At 36.1% G+C, this 13,475-nt stretch overlaps 1 protein-coding gene across 1 annotated transcript; it reads right to left on the bottom strand.

Annotated features, from left to right (window-relative positions):
* Positions 1 to 11,861: 11,861 nt before the first annotated feature.
* Positions 11,862 to 13,085, bottom strand: LOC113304114 (F-box/kelch-repeat protein At3g06240-like). Its single transcript, XM_026553178.1, has one exon. The coding sequence runs from the start codon at positions 13,083 to 13,085 to the stop codon at positions 11,862 to 11,864; it is 1,224 nt and encodes a 407-aa protein (XP_026408963.1).
* Positions 13,086 to 13,475: the final 390 nt, after the last annotated feature.

The raw sequence follows: 13,475 nt of genomic DNA, 5'->3' as shown, positions 1-13,475 counted from the left end.
AAACGTAAAGAAGAACAAGAATAATAATAATAAAAAAAATCTAAAAAAATGCTAACTAAACACAGGTCCGCGTCGGCGGCGCCAAAAATTTGATGGTTTTTCAAATAGTGATTGTAGTTGTAGTAGTAAACAGGTTCTTTTCAGACTTGTGAAGAAAACATTTTTTCTAGATTTAAATTAAACACGCAAATAAATAAAATAGTTCAAACCTTTAGAGAAAAACACCAAGACTTGGATTCCACCATTGATCCATTATTTGATAAATTCTAATAATTAATATTCATGCAATTTTTCTTTTAGAGTGATTCTAATATTATGCCTTTTGTAGATTTTTGAAGTAATAAATGTAAACACCAAGCATGAAACATCAAGAGTCTTAAACTAAGCATGCTCCATCAAAATGAATCACAATTATTCAATAAAAATCAATTTTCCAATAAAAATTCCATGCAAATAATCATGTAATAATATTGCAAATAAATAATAAAGTTAGAATTATACCATAAATAAGGACCAATGGCTTCCTCCGTCGCCTTGGCTAAGGGGTTTAGCTCCTCATCTCAAAAACACACTCACAAGATGTATTCATGGCTAAATAAGTGTTTTTATTGATGAAAATAATTGATAATTGAAGTTTGTAACGCTGTTATACTGTTGCAGCGTCACTGTTACAAAGGGGTAGTGCTGAAAATAATCGATAGAACAAAAGTGTTGTATAACAACGACACAGAGAGCTCGATGTTTGCACTGTTGAAGAACTACGACCCGCAGTGGACAGTCGATGTCACTGTTGATAAACGACGGCCTTGGAGAGTCTGTTCTTCACGTTCTTCCTCCTCGCAGCAGTAGCAACAATCAATGGTATCTTCCTTGTTTCGGCTCTGAACTCTCTCCTATTTCTATCTAAATTTTTCTCACCCTTTTTATGACTTGAAACCACTCTTATATATCCCACAGACCCCAAACATCTCGTATAAATTCCGACTTTTTCTTTTCTTTTTCTTTTCTGCGCTGTTGAGAGAATAATCCCTTTTGTTGAGCTTTTTCACGTGCTGTTAGCTATAAAATAGCTACCAAACTCTTCCCTAGACTTGAATAAGACCGTGTAAATGTTAATCCATCGTCAAAGTCCTCCAGAAATCTCTCAAAAATCTTTGAAAGTGCACAACAGGACACGTCTCTCTGTTTTAACTTTGATTGCTTCTCCCGGATATTCTAGCCCAATTAAGCCCATGAAATCATCCATACTAGAATTTTATATCCATATCACGTCCATCCCAATCAATTTCCGGTGTTTAATCTCCCTAAAACAGCTCCAACAATCGGATCAAAATTCAACAGCGATATGCATGGCCTTTCCCGCCAAAAACCAGTATTTGAAATTTGAAGAAGACCTCCCCCTATCCAGTTCTGGTGTCCCTTTAGCAGCTGCCTGGAAATGGGTCACCCGTTAGTAATTAGGTTACCCCTTATCCAAAGTGAGAGTCCGTATAGTAATTTTCTCCCACGAGCGCAAAAACCACTTTCTTAGCCAATTTCGCCGCAAAAGCTTATTTCTCCGGAAATACCTACAGGGACATAAAAAGCCATAATAAGTACAAAAATGGGTACTAACACAATATACAATGGGGCTATATTAGACACATAAATGCGTCTATCAGTAATTTTAAACAGAGCAGAATTATAAGCTGCCACTGATCGAAAATCTTGCAGCCGCAAGTTCAACCAATCATTCCGAGCTTTTGGAAGTATGACCAACTTCAGGTGGTCAAACCGTTTTTTCATACAGTTCCATAAAGTAAATGGATCTTTAACTGTCAAATATTCCCTCTTTAAATCATCATGGAGATGATGGCGAAGGAAAATTAGAGCCGTAGCGCGGTCCTGGTTGGACGCGTTGTTTCCTTCCGTAATAGTATGCCCGAGGCTTTTAGCTTCCAAATGAAGCTCGGCATCAAGTGCCCAAGAAATATAATTATTTCCTGAGATGTCAAGACCTGCAAATTCGAGTTTCGTAAGATTTGCCATTTAAGAAAAATATTCAAAGGAACAACAACTACCTATACTCCCTGTATTTTAGTTGTTGAACAGTAGTAGCTTGGTCGTCTAGCGTCGGGAACGATTCGTGCTGATAACGTCTTATAATTTGGAAACGTACATTAGCTATTCACGAAACTTAAGCTAAGTGATAAACAATACTGATAGTGGCGGGCTTTTTGTTTAGTTAGATTTACTAACTTTAGTAGTGATTACTACTATATTCAAACATAAGATGTAAGCAGTGGTCGCAAAGTGGAAGAGAAAAAGGAACTGTATTCCCTGGTTCATTTTCTGCTCACATTTTCAAAACGGGAGTTATACATACTCTATTTATAGCAAAGATTGACGCATGATACAAGGGCAGATGTTTAACCACGTGTTAACACTTCAAACTTTGCTTAGCCTTTAAGGTGTTTAGGCTTATCCTCTGTTTAGTCGGTTTACTTTGCTGAGAAATAGATCCAGTGAAAGCTGGATTGTTCGAGATATCAAAATGGTGGGCCATTCCTTAACTCATGCTTACATAACATCTTTTAGTAAATAGGTCACGTGTCATGATAAATATGTAATGAATGAGGAATCTAAAATTTTTATGTGGACTTGTTTAAAGAGACAGTGCATAACATGCCTCCTTTTGAGTGTCTTGATTTGCAGTGTCTCACGGTTCAACAAAGTTTCCAATTGGAGAAGCCTTATGAGGAAGAGGAGGTGAAGAGTGTAATATGGGGTTTTGGAAGGAACAAGCCGCCATCACCCGATGGTTATACAATGATATTCTTTAAAGCGGTTTGGGACATAATCAAAACAGATCCCATGTAAGTGGTTAGATAATTTGAGAAAATTGGTAATCTTCGTACTGGCGCTTGAATTGCACTAACATTAAATTGATATCCAAGTGTAATGCTACAGTCTCTGTGAAAAATTTCAGACCGATTAATCTAATAGAGGTTATTTATAAGAAATTTTCTAAGTTGCTGGCAGACATACTAAAGCAAGTACTACCCTCCATTATTTTGGGAATTTCGGGCGTGTTTGTGGATAATAGAAAAATTACAGATAGGATTCTCATTGCTTCGAAGTTGATTGATTCAAAGGAGAGATGGTAATGCTGGTTTAATGGTAAAGGTGGATTTGGAGAAAGCATTCAGTAACATCAGATGGAGTTGTTTGAAATATATTTTTGCAAGATTTGGCTTTGGTTTTATATGGAGAAATTGGATTAAATAAGGTTTGTCTAACACTAGATTCTATGTGACAATCAACGACACGACTTCCTCTTTGTTTAAAAGTGGTAAAGGAATTAAGAAAGGTTATCTCATGTCCTCTTTTTTGTTCATTATGGTTATGGAGGTTTTATGTGTTATTGTTAGAGCATTGCTCGGTTGAACCCACCAAGCGTTGGTATGTCAAGTTTGGTTGTCATATTTTAGTGAACCAAAACTCATGTTAAGAGTCGCTTGATTATGTACTAGAGTCAACTTCGTATAGGTTAGCTTGAAAGTATTAGGATATGAGACATTACAAGTATTGCGAAGTCCTGAAGATGTGAAGAAGAAAAAAGCTACAACGATAACAATCATCCTTCCACTTGAGGTTAGTGATATTTGACTTGAATTGTTTCATTCCCTAACGTATCTTTCAAGTCGTGCATATTGAAAACATAACTGCGAAGCATATGTGAACTCTAGATAGACATAGTATTAAGGAATACAATACGAGGTTTATTGCTTAACCATTAAACTTTGTAGATAAGACATCTCCATAACACAGTACAGTTATGGATTTCCGTCACGGTTGCCTTAGCCACGGTAGTTACTATAAACGAGACTATAGTTTTGTTTGTCCCGGATAAGTTACTATACACGAGACCATGATTTTATATGTCCCGGATAAATGTGTAGTCGTGACCACTTTATATCTCTTTATACACGGGCAAGTTCGACGCGAGTCTAGTATTCATCGATCCACATTTTCTTAAACACGAATACACGATCAGAAGTTGGAACTACTTCGGTTTCTTAACCCACCTTCTACTCTCCCACGACCTACCTACAACTCCACTTTGCAGTTTATCCTACTGAATTTCCACTTCCATAACTCATTATTCCTAGCAATCTTCTTCTCTCTGTCGTTCATAATCAAATGAAACCCTTACTTTATCTGTATTTCATGGCCGACCTGAAGTTCCAATGAATCCAATCAGGCAACCGATGTTTTTTTATGGTTCAAATTAGAGGAAAACGCAGTAAACCATGAGGCTTTCTCTTTCAAAGTTTCAAGGTAACACTGCTAATAATTTTCTCTTGGTGTTTCATTGGTTCTACACATCTTTTTATGATTCCTGCGATTTTGGTTATTTTTTTTACTGTTGTGCAATTAGGTTGTATCTGTGAAAACTGACATTTGTTTGGGTGATTTATCTATTTTGTTATGGAATTAGGGAAAACAATTTTATTGTGTTCGATTAAGTTCAAGCGGATTGATTTTTTTGCTTGCAAGATTATGCAATCGTTATCAATTTTTTCGTTAATAGATGTAATATGTATGAAATCAGGGATTTATTATATTCTAGATTTTTCTTTTTTGAAATCAATTATTTCTGCAATTTTGATTTTATTTGAAATTTAAAAGTGTAGGAGATCCATGCATTTTCAGTGAAAGGTAAGTTTGTTTCTTCCTTGGCATCGTATTTTGTGTTACTACCTATTTTAAAGATGAATTGGATTTCCAAGTTGCTTTGACAGTGAACCCACAAACCATCATGGCAACCAATCCAGTCAAGACGTTAGATTCTCGCACTTATAAGGCCTTGCAAGTCACAGACTGTATAAAAATCAGATTCGCCTTCTTGATAGACGATAAAACCGACCGGTTTGTTGCTCTATAAATTCCATAAGGGTATAAACTAGTTAAACTTGATTAAAGCTTCCCTGGATTTATCACTGAAAGGTTTCCATATTGGTCAATTTCTAAACTTCAGCTTGTGGTCGACTTATTTGACAATCTTGAAATTTGTAGCTTAGTACTGCAAATGTGAATTTCGCTATTGAATTCATCTGTGATCCTATCTATTTGGGATAAAAAATGGAGACAAGTTAGCCTGAACGAGTATTAGTAATGTTCAGATCTTATCTGTTTTAGTACTTTTGTATTAACAATAAAACTTATGCTTTGATTGACTGTTGTGTAGGTATACAGTGCTAAGCTGAGCCGGAGTGATGAAGTTGAATAGTTGATGTTGAATATGAACTTGGTTACAGAGTAGGCGACCACAACAGATTAGGGAATAAAAAGGATCCTTTAAAAGACTACATTGATGACGACGATGTCGATGAAAATGCTAAGGATGAGCTAATGTTTGAGAATCATCGCCCAGAAGATAATGTGGCGGTAGATATGAACTCACTATATGTGGAAGATGATTCTGACACTTCTTATTTTCGCGATGGTTGTCAGGGGATATACATTGATCCCAGCTTTGACCAATAAGATGCAGTGAGAGCTGGTAAGAGATCCACCAGTATCAGTATGTTAAATGGAAAACTAAACTTTTACAAGCAGAAGCTAGATTTATTTGCAGTTTATAATTTCACAAGACAGTAATGTACCCAAATTATTATCTTTTATCCATGTCTTATTGTTGCAGGTAACTCCCGCTGCTTGTTTTTTGTCGACAGGTAACTCCCGCTGCTTGTTATTCAAAATCGTTTACTTCCATTTCTACATTCTATTTGCACATATAATAAAGTTTGTATCATGTTTTACATGTTTCGCAAGAGCTGCCAATTAGACATCCTTAGTTATGTGGAAGTATTCTTTAGTTGGCGATTTCATTTATTTTTTTAATTTTCTGTTCATACCTGAGTGGTGCTACTTCTACAGAATGTTATGGACTGTTATCTATATATCTGCAATATGTTGTTGATTATGTTCTATTCTCAATTTTACCGTCTTGGCGAGAATACCATATTAGTTCGAACCACCAGTGGAATTTTGATGGTAGATAAGGGTTTCCTCAAACTGAATAATAAGTGTTTATCAATTCTGTAGTCTCTCATGGGTATTCCACTTTCTTAGTGTTTTGTTATTGATTTTATGATTCTACAATATTCAATTGTTGCTTCCTGTTTAGTGCGGTACGCAGTAGCACTCTTTCTTCTAAGTGTGTGGTTTTAGTATATCATCTAGTTTTATTAACTTTTGATTTCTGGCTTCTCCACAAGGCACACACACTTCCAACCATTTTCATGGATGAAGCTTGCAGTATTGGATCTGCTCGTATGGAATTTGGAAATCGTAATAGTGATCTGCAAAGTTATCAGATGGGTCGTTAACCATCGAGTAACATGCATAAATGGCTTTATATGGATACAACGTGGCTAGGTAAGATCAGAATCCATGGTGTTGTTCCTGGGTTCTAAAATCTAGTTTTCTTTCAAACATCTAATCTCTGTCAATATAATGGCACGTCATAGACATGTGATGTTGACCTTTACTTTCTACAAGGAACATAAGCATCAAAAATAAAGGGCAATGAAGAGGTATACCAACCTCTGGTAAGTCCTTTTTTCTTTTCTTTTACCTATCCATTTTCTATGTGGGATATATATTCATGTATGGATGTGCTGTAAATTTTGTTAATTTTCTTTGGAAAACAAGTTAACCAAAATTACTTTGTGCAAGGTAAAGAACAACAATAAAAGTCTTTTCAGTTAACGACAAGTTTTGTACTGTTTAAGTGTCTGGGAAATTATTGTGCTTAACATTTTATGCTTCTTCAGTTAATATTAACCACCATCCAAGATCAGTTTATTTTCCACCCTTAGAAACTTATCAAGATATGTAGAAATACTCATGTCTCGTGATTTAGTATTTTGCACCTCTGAATTTAGGATCTTCAAAGATATGGCAGTTTGATTACCACTATGCCAACTGATAAAAAACAACTTGTTGAGGAGTTGGGTGTTGTTACCGGGTCTAAGGAGGTGGTCTGGGATCTATCACTGAAACGGTTCTTGATCAGGTCATTATTATTATTATTATCATTATTATTATGTACTGTGTTGTTTTTTCTTTGTTTTTCAGCTTGACTTACTTTATTATAGATTGTGGATTAGAATATCTCGATTCATTAAGGTGAATACCTTGCAGGTATGATTAGAATTTTGGAGTTTTGGTCAAGGATTAAATATTAAATCATGCTAGCTATAAAATTATTTCTCAATATGAATGTAGAATATCTTTGGGAAATCGGCTCAATTCAAATGCACCCTTCATCTCTTAGATGTGTAACTTGTTTTGTATGCATAGACAATGACTCCACTTATTTTTATCAATTCAGGTCCATTATCATTAAATGAATTTGGCTGGATTGATACTCCTCCAGCATTATTGGTTTAAGTTTCAACCTTCCAGTACACATGAGTTTCTTGTGATTGCTTCAACGAGGCACAACTAAACTAGATTGGAGATGACGTACATATTATGGCTTTAAGCATTTATGCTAGATCTTCACTGTTCATATGGGAGTGAATGCGTGCACAATTTTCACCACTTACGTGATTAGATTTAGGTTGGCTAACAGTCATTACAAGTACTGTTAGTATTGTAAATAGAGATTTCATCATTTCTTTCTTGTTCTTTGTTAAAAGTAAGATATATTGTTTATGGAATATTATGTAAAGGATAACGTTGTCGATTTATAATTAATAAAAATTCATTTTGTTGTTAGTTTCTTTTTTGAAGACTATTCTGGGAACAATATTAATCTCAAAAAGTGTACAAAACATCTTAATATCCCGCATGAAGATGCTTTGTTTGGACACGGTGACTTTTTTAATCCGTTACCACTACACATATTGGTCACGGAGTGAAATGTACCCCGTGACCATTGAGCAAGTTTGGACACGGTGAATCTAAATATTCCGTGTCTAAAACACAAACCTGTCACGGGTGAAATAAAGTTACGTGACTAAAGAAATATATTGGTCACGGTGAAATACCGTGACCAAATGGGTACTTTTGGCCTCGCAGCCTTTGGACACGGTTTCTGGGAAAATGAAATACCGTCACCATAGACATTTGGTCACGGTAACATACCGTGGCGAAAAACCAGATGAACCAATTCTAAACTTGTTTGGAAGTGTGGAAAATCGGTTTCAAGGTTGTAAGTGTGAAAGAGAACTTACAAAGTTAAGATGTCGACAAACTTTGAAGGTGAACTAAACCATCACTTGTCTCTTATTACTCAACAATTCAAAAAACTGTTGAGACATCGAAAAAAGGGATCACATATGTCAAAAGGGAAAAGTGTTCCTCCACATAAAAGTGAAGACACCTGGGATGATGATGATGTTATTACTCAATGTTACAAGTGCAGAGGCTTTGTTCATATCTCTCAGATTGTCCAACCAAGGACACACAGTGGAAAAGAAATGCTTATACTGCCACTCTTGATTATTGTCCTAATGAGAATAATCAAGTTGATGAGTTAGATCATGTTGCAACCAATTGCAGAAATTTATGATTCTGAAACCCTTTCAAACATAGATACTCATGAAGAGTTCACTCCGTTGGTAACAAAGCATTCAATATTCATCGTTAGATGAAAAACCTGATTTAACCAAGCTAATATCTTTCAACCGTGAGATCGAAACTTAGTTTGTCACACACAAATGAAATTTATTTCATTTAGGTTTGATTAACTGTACCTAAACGTGTACACTTGGTTGGTTCACACATAGTTAACCAATGGTTAGCCATATGAGCACTTTCATATTAACCGTATTCATCTTCTTCACAACTAGTTCAAATGACTTCAAAATAACTAGTTAAATAGTTGTTCAATTGCTTAGGTCTTTATGCATAGACATTGAAACAAAATCGGTTTGATTCACTTGAATCAATTCATGAACAATATAGCCACAGTTTTCAAAGATTGCATTCCATATTAATTTATTGTTTAAGTTCATGAACTTCTGATTTGAGAAATATAACCAGCTTGGGAACGCGTACAAGTACGTGTAACTTAGCTACCGGATTTGAATTTACAAACTCAGCAGAAATTTTCTGTTCGAAAGCTTCCTCCAGTACGCGAACCTAAGGTGACTGGTTTAACAGTTCGCAAACTACAAACTCAGCAGAAATTTTCGGTCAGAAAACTTCCGCCAGTACGCATACGGGTACGCGTACCTAACCTGTCTCCTTTACCAATACTGTATGCACACATATGCACACACTTGGTTTTCGGCACATGGATTTATACACTAATTTGAGAACACACTATCTATGCTTATATCCATAGATGGTTACGAAATCTCAACTCTACATTTCAATCATTGAAACATTCTTCTATAATGTTATAACAGTCGTTATTCACAACTATCGTCATCAAAGCTATTTTCAAGATTGAAACGTCATCATGACTTTCTTCAAGGGTAAAGATGAAAAGTGGTTAAAGCGAAAGCTTACCAACACATATTTCGAGAAAAAGATAGGCGAGTAAACTCGGATCGAAATAGCAAATATGTATGTATGAAAACTATCATACTTATACGACTTTGTCTCAAGAGTAGGAGATAGAGAAGTAGACTTTTGAGTGATAGATAAGTTCAGGTCTCCACATACCTTTTAGTCGGATGAAGTTCCACCGGTTCCTTGAGTATTTCTTCGTCTTCGTAAGATGATCGCCGTGGAGTCTGGAGCTCAACTACACTTAACTTTCCTAGTCCGAGACTTAGCTATAAGTAGTCTAGAAATCAAGACATATATTTTTGACAACTAAACTTGACAAACATGCTTGAGATAGCAACGCATGCGAGTTCGACCGAGCAATTATCTAACACCGCTGCGATCATCAGCAACAGCTTATGGTAGGTTACCCATCTCTGAATTGGTCCCAACTGGAGCACGCTTGATTGAAGAGTTTTCTGCTAACTATGTGGCAAACTTAACTGAGAAGTTTTCCTGATAACTCAATCAAATCTATTTATCAGTTGTCCTTCTTACTAAAGAACAAACATTACCTATATATATCTACCTACTAATCTTTCCTACCGAATATGGGTATCACAGTTGTTCATGGGTATTCCGGTTGAATAGCAGTGGATCTTGAATATTTTCCGCTACGATGAGGGGAGCTAACTATGCCAAATAAACACATGGATGTTTGTTGAAGATGAAAAGACATCTCCAAGGGGTGTGATGGTTCATAAAAGACACGTCCATTCCCATTAGACACTATTAGTGTCTATTTGGAATGAAGATACATCTCCACTAGGCATGAGTCCCCTATAAGTAATGATGATTTATATTCACTCAAGTATGGAACAATACATCAAAATCTCTGGTTTATTTTCTCTTTAAGCATCATCAGATTCTTAATATCGTATCTTCTTGGTTGGGTCAAGGGAGTAAATCTCTCGATCCCAACAACATTGTTATAGGATTTTATTGTATTATGAAAGAAGTATTTCATTGACCGATTATACTTGCCAATTATTTGGGAATGATTGAAATTATTAGCTGAAAAGAATCACAAGCCCCTGAATATGGAAGTATAACATTCTTATATTGTTTTTCATCCTATATTTTACGGAAAATGGGTCATTTATCCAAATATTTTTAAAACACGGTTCTAATGGACGAGTAAAAATTCCATTATAGTCGAGTTATGCCTAGGGAGCATATTGTGGTAAGCAAGGGCAAGAAACTCCGGTCTCATCTTTAACTGGGGCAGCGTCTAACTTGGATACTTCCCAAGGAGAATCGATTGCTGCAAATGGAAAAGAACAAAAAAAGAAAGGTAAGCAAGACCTTCCCCCTAAAAAACATATATACAAAAAACCTAAGAGAACCGAAACATGAAAAGAATGTTCCCAAGAAAATTGGCCTCCTAAGGGATATCTAGCACCCGTCTTATAGTACGTAAAGTATAAAGTACGAGAACAAAGAGAACACAAAACAGTATGAGTTCCCAGATTCCAAATTCTTGTCGTCGATAATGAATTTGTCTAATTACTTGTTGTTTGACCTCCTTCCGTAGATCACCTAATGTTCCCTTACCATCCCATTCTTGCATGGTGCAATTCTTCCCTTCAAGAGCTTTTAGTGAAACAAAGGTATTTATAACTGCGTTAAAATACTTCAAACCCAAAGAAGCCTCGGTACTATATAGGGAGATTCCGCACCTATTAGCCTCTACCTAGAACCCCGCTTATCCCATGTGGGACTAATCTTATGGGCTTGGGCCGAGCCAAATCCCCAACAGTTATAATTATGTATTTTCTTCTTGTGATAATTCTGTTATCTAACAATATTACGAGTTTATCAATAATATTATTCTCTCCATTTTGTAGTCATTTTCAAAGTTGCCAGCTTCTGTACGGTAACAACTTATGATTTTGCTTATGGTGATACTCTCTTTTCAAATTTTTTGTTAAACTTTTCCGAAACTGTTCCTGTCGACGATGTTCTCATGTTCACCGGTGATGACACCAGTGACCCTAGTTTGGAACTCGCCATCACCAAATTCTTCACCGATTAAACAAAATAAAAGTTGGTGAAAATCTACTTACTTCATCTGTACGGTTTTCAAAATTTAACTAGAGTACTGCAACAACAAATGAAAGATGTCATAGAAGGCTAACTGAGAGATTGAAACACAAATATAAATTCCATTATTACTTGAAAGCGAATATGAATCAAAGTTATCAAACTGATCAAAGCCAAAAAAAAAAAAAAGAACTGGAAATTTATAAGAAAAACATAAACATTTCTGTTGGTCAACTTGGGCCGTTCTTCACTTCAGTAGTCCAGGACGCTTACCAGAACCTAGTGGCTAGTGGTGCTAGGCTGGGCACATATTCCTCCGCTCCACATAAGATTTGGGTACCAGGAATCTTCAGTTTTTTCTCTGTATTATCATTTGGATCATAATATACTAAAGAATCATCAGTGTCGAAAACAATCTCATTGTTCTGAAACTCGCATACTATTCTCAAACGCCTGGTTTTGGCAATTGACTTTTGGGTAATTGTAAAACGCTTTGTCCATTGGTTTACTCCGTACTCCTGCATCACCCATACGTCGACTTTAAAATCATAAGTTTTATGCAGTACGCAAACACACCCTCCTAACACAGCCAGATGATTGGTATCAGAATCACTAACATGGCCTATAGGATGTAGCATGGATCCTATTTTTGCAACCTCCTTGAATATCTCGTTCGTCATATCAAAAGATATTATAGCTTCACAGTTATCACGCTTGTTCGTGGCACACCAATGAAGAGCTCCATTAACAACCACCCCAGGTACTGTTCCACCAGGGAAGTAGTAAGGCATCTCTTGAGACTGACAGAATCTCCATGAATTTGACCCTAATGTGTAGATCTGAACCACAGAATGAGATTTGAAACAAGAGATCAGAACTTTAGATTTTGGCCTGAACCTTGATACCTCAAATACGTGTCCGTCATCAGATCTAGTACAAGGCGTAAGAATTTCAGCTACTCTTACCAATTTGAAATCATCTATTTTGTCATCATAACCTAACCCATATAAACCCTGATCCGTATTACTCTTTTTGAAATATGGTGGAACAGGTATCTTCTTGTATTCCTTGGTTGATAAGTTCCAAAAGCAAATGTCATCCTCGCCACTAGGAAGACTAGTGTCTAATAAGCAAATCAAACCATCACAAGAACCCAAAAGAGCAAAAGAATCTGAAGGAAGGTTCAAGTAATCCATCTCAACAACCTCGCCAAAAGGGGAACCTGTTGAAGGTGATAATTTTGAAGATAAGGAATTATACTCCAATTCCATTGGGTAGATTGCACTGCGTTTATTTTCACCAATCAAGTAGTGCACCATAACTAATTTAGTGTTATTTTTCTTAATAGTACGAATACGGTGCATTTTGACAAAAAGAGGATGAGAGAAAACATAGTACCATGTTTTGCATACAGATTTAAATCGCAATAGAGTTTTCAGAGGCAATCTTTCAAAGATTTCTTGCTGCAACTCCTTTGGAAGAATACTTGACATTTCTTTTTCTTGGATTTCTACTTTTTGCAAACTGTGATTGGGAAGTAAGGTCCGGAAGAAATTCTTTGATCTTAAGAAGAGGTAATAAAGTTGAGAATCCGGCATTCAGTCTCATGACTCTTATGTAAGGTTCCATGAATCATCCGGTATGGCAAGTCAATTTTGGTAACGAATAAATTCTTTAATGTCTGAAACACCAAGATTATGCTATGCATCATCACCGTATTTACGATTCTGGTATCGATTAGGCAAGAAATCACAACGATATTTTAGCCGCGTAAGAATGTTCAGATGCACAGTGCAGGGGGGATTTAAAGTGTCAGATCATATAGATCCACATGACGCGGCGCATATCTTTCTCGTGCCCTTTAAAACTTAGTCCGATTGCTC

This window comes from Papaver somniferum, chromosome 8 (genome assembly GCF_003573695.1).
Source record: "Papaver somniferum cultivar HN1 chromosome 8, ASM357369v1, whole genome shotgun sequence".
NCBI classification, from domain to species: Eukaryota; Viridiplantae; Streptophyta; class Magnoliopsida; order Ranunculales; family Papaveraceae; genus Papaver; species Papaver somniferum.
The sequence above is the reverse complement of the archived record's forward strand: the minus strand, read 5'-3'. Positions and strand labels throughout refer to the sequence as shown.

What these genes read in the sequence shown, in the direction of transcription:
- LOC113304114 (XM_026553178.1), bottom strand. Translation starts at nt 13,085, where the DNA reads ATGTCAAGTATTCTTCCAAAGGAGTTGCAGCAAGAAATCTTTGAAAGA.